The sequence below is a fragment of the Entamoeba invadens genome (genome assembly GCF_000330505.1).
Source record: "Entamoeba invadens IP1 unplaced genomic scaffold scaff_1105074726147, whole genome shotgun sequence".
Lineage (NCBI taxonomy): Eukaryota > Evosea > Mastigamoebida > Endamoebidae > Entamoeba > Entamoeba invadens.
Window position 1 is genome coordinate 1 of NW_004443554.1, and position 1,195 is coordinate 1,195.

The 1,195-nt window shown below is 34.1% G+C and overlaps 1 protein-coding gene across 1 annotated transcript; it reads right to left on the reverse strand.

The window, feature by feature from the left end:
• Positions 1-89: 89 nt before the first annotated feature.
• On the reverse strand, positions 90-857 carry EIN_444700 (hypothetical protein; the record flags this gene model as incomplete). The annotated part of the gene is made up of 1 exon (XM_004258925.1): positions 90-857. A coding segment is annotated over one exon (768 nt), but the record flags the coding sequence as incomplete, so codon positions are not given.
• Between the last annotated feature and the right edge of the window lie 338 nt (positions 858-1,195).

Genomic DNA, 1,195 nt, shown 5'->3' on the forward strand with positions numbered 1-1,195 from the left:
TGTCGATATCTTAGTTTCACTGGTTGGATAGTTGGTGTATTAGGAACAGAAGGGATTGATAATGTGTTTGGTATCTCTGGTATCTTAACTCCAGTCAGTGTGACACTCTCTGTCTTCTTCTTCACATCTGTCGCAGTTTCCAGTGAACTGTTCTTGTTATTAATTTCGACGTTTTCAAGTTTGGTTTGCACATTCTTTGTCTCCTCGTGGTCCTTCTTTTTAACACTCAAATCGTCGTCTTTCAGCTGTTTATTGAAATTAGCAATTTCCGCTTCAAATGAGAGCCCCGCAAAGTCGTCCTTCTTATTCTTTGGCACCAATGGAGTCGGTTTCATTTTATTTCTAATTGGAATCGACGGCTTCTTCTGCTCTTTGGGGGTGTTTGGACTTGGACTTTTGGCGGGATAATTTGGGCGTTGGATTTCTTGTTGATACGAATGGGTTTGTTTTGGTTGTTGTTGTAGTTTTGGTGATGGCGATTTGGTGTATTGCGTCGGCGCACTTTGTTGGATTTGATTTTCAACCTTTTTAATTTTCGACGGCAATTTTTCGATTTCGTCAAATTTCTCGGTTTTGGTAGGAAAGCGACTTTGAAGACCACCAATCGACTTTTTCATGTCGACATTTTGAATTAAAAGGTCAGAGAACTTTGACGCCATTTGATTCAAAAGAGTTGTCATAACGTCCAGTTTTGAATCTAAAATCACAATGTTGTTTGTTAAACTACCAAATTGGGAACGAGTTGAAACTGATTCATTAAGAAGTTGATCCATCCGATTCTCAAGACGGATCAGTCGAACACTCTGTGTGTTGGAGTTAACTTGGGGAATAATGCATTGTTGTGGGTTCACAAACATCGTCTTGAATTGAAAGTTTGGTATTTGATGTTAATAATAATAGTTTTAATTTAATAGCCATTTCATCGAAGCTTTTTATATATTTTTCATAAAATTAATTTATTAAAAATATCAAATACAAATTATACCGCCTCATCGCTTATTTTCTCATAATAAAAAAAATAATAGTTTTGATAACCACTTACTATTGATTTTATTATTGTGAATAATAAAATCATAATTAACAATAAAATACAATTTAATCAGGGCTGCAGACCTTAATTAAATAATCGTTTTTTAAAACGTTATAATGGTATTTTATCTTTTTGGAAAAAATAAATAATCCTATTCACAAAAGA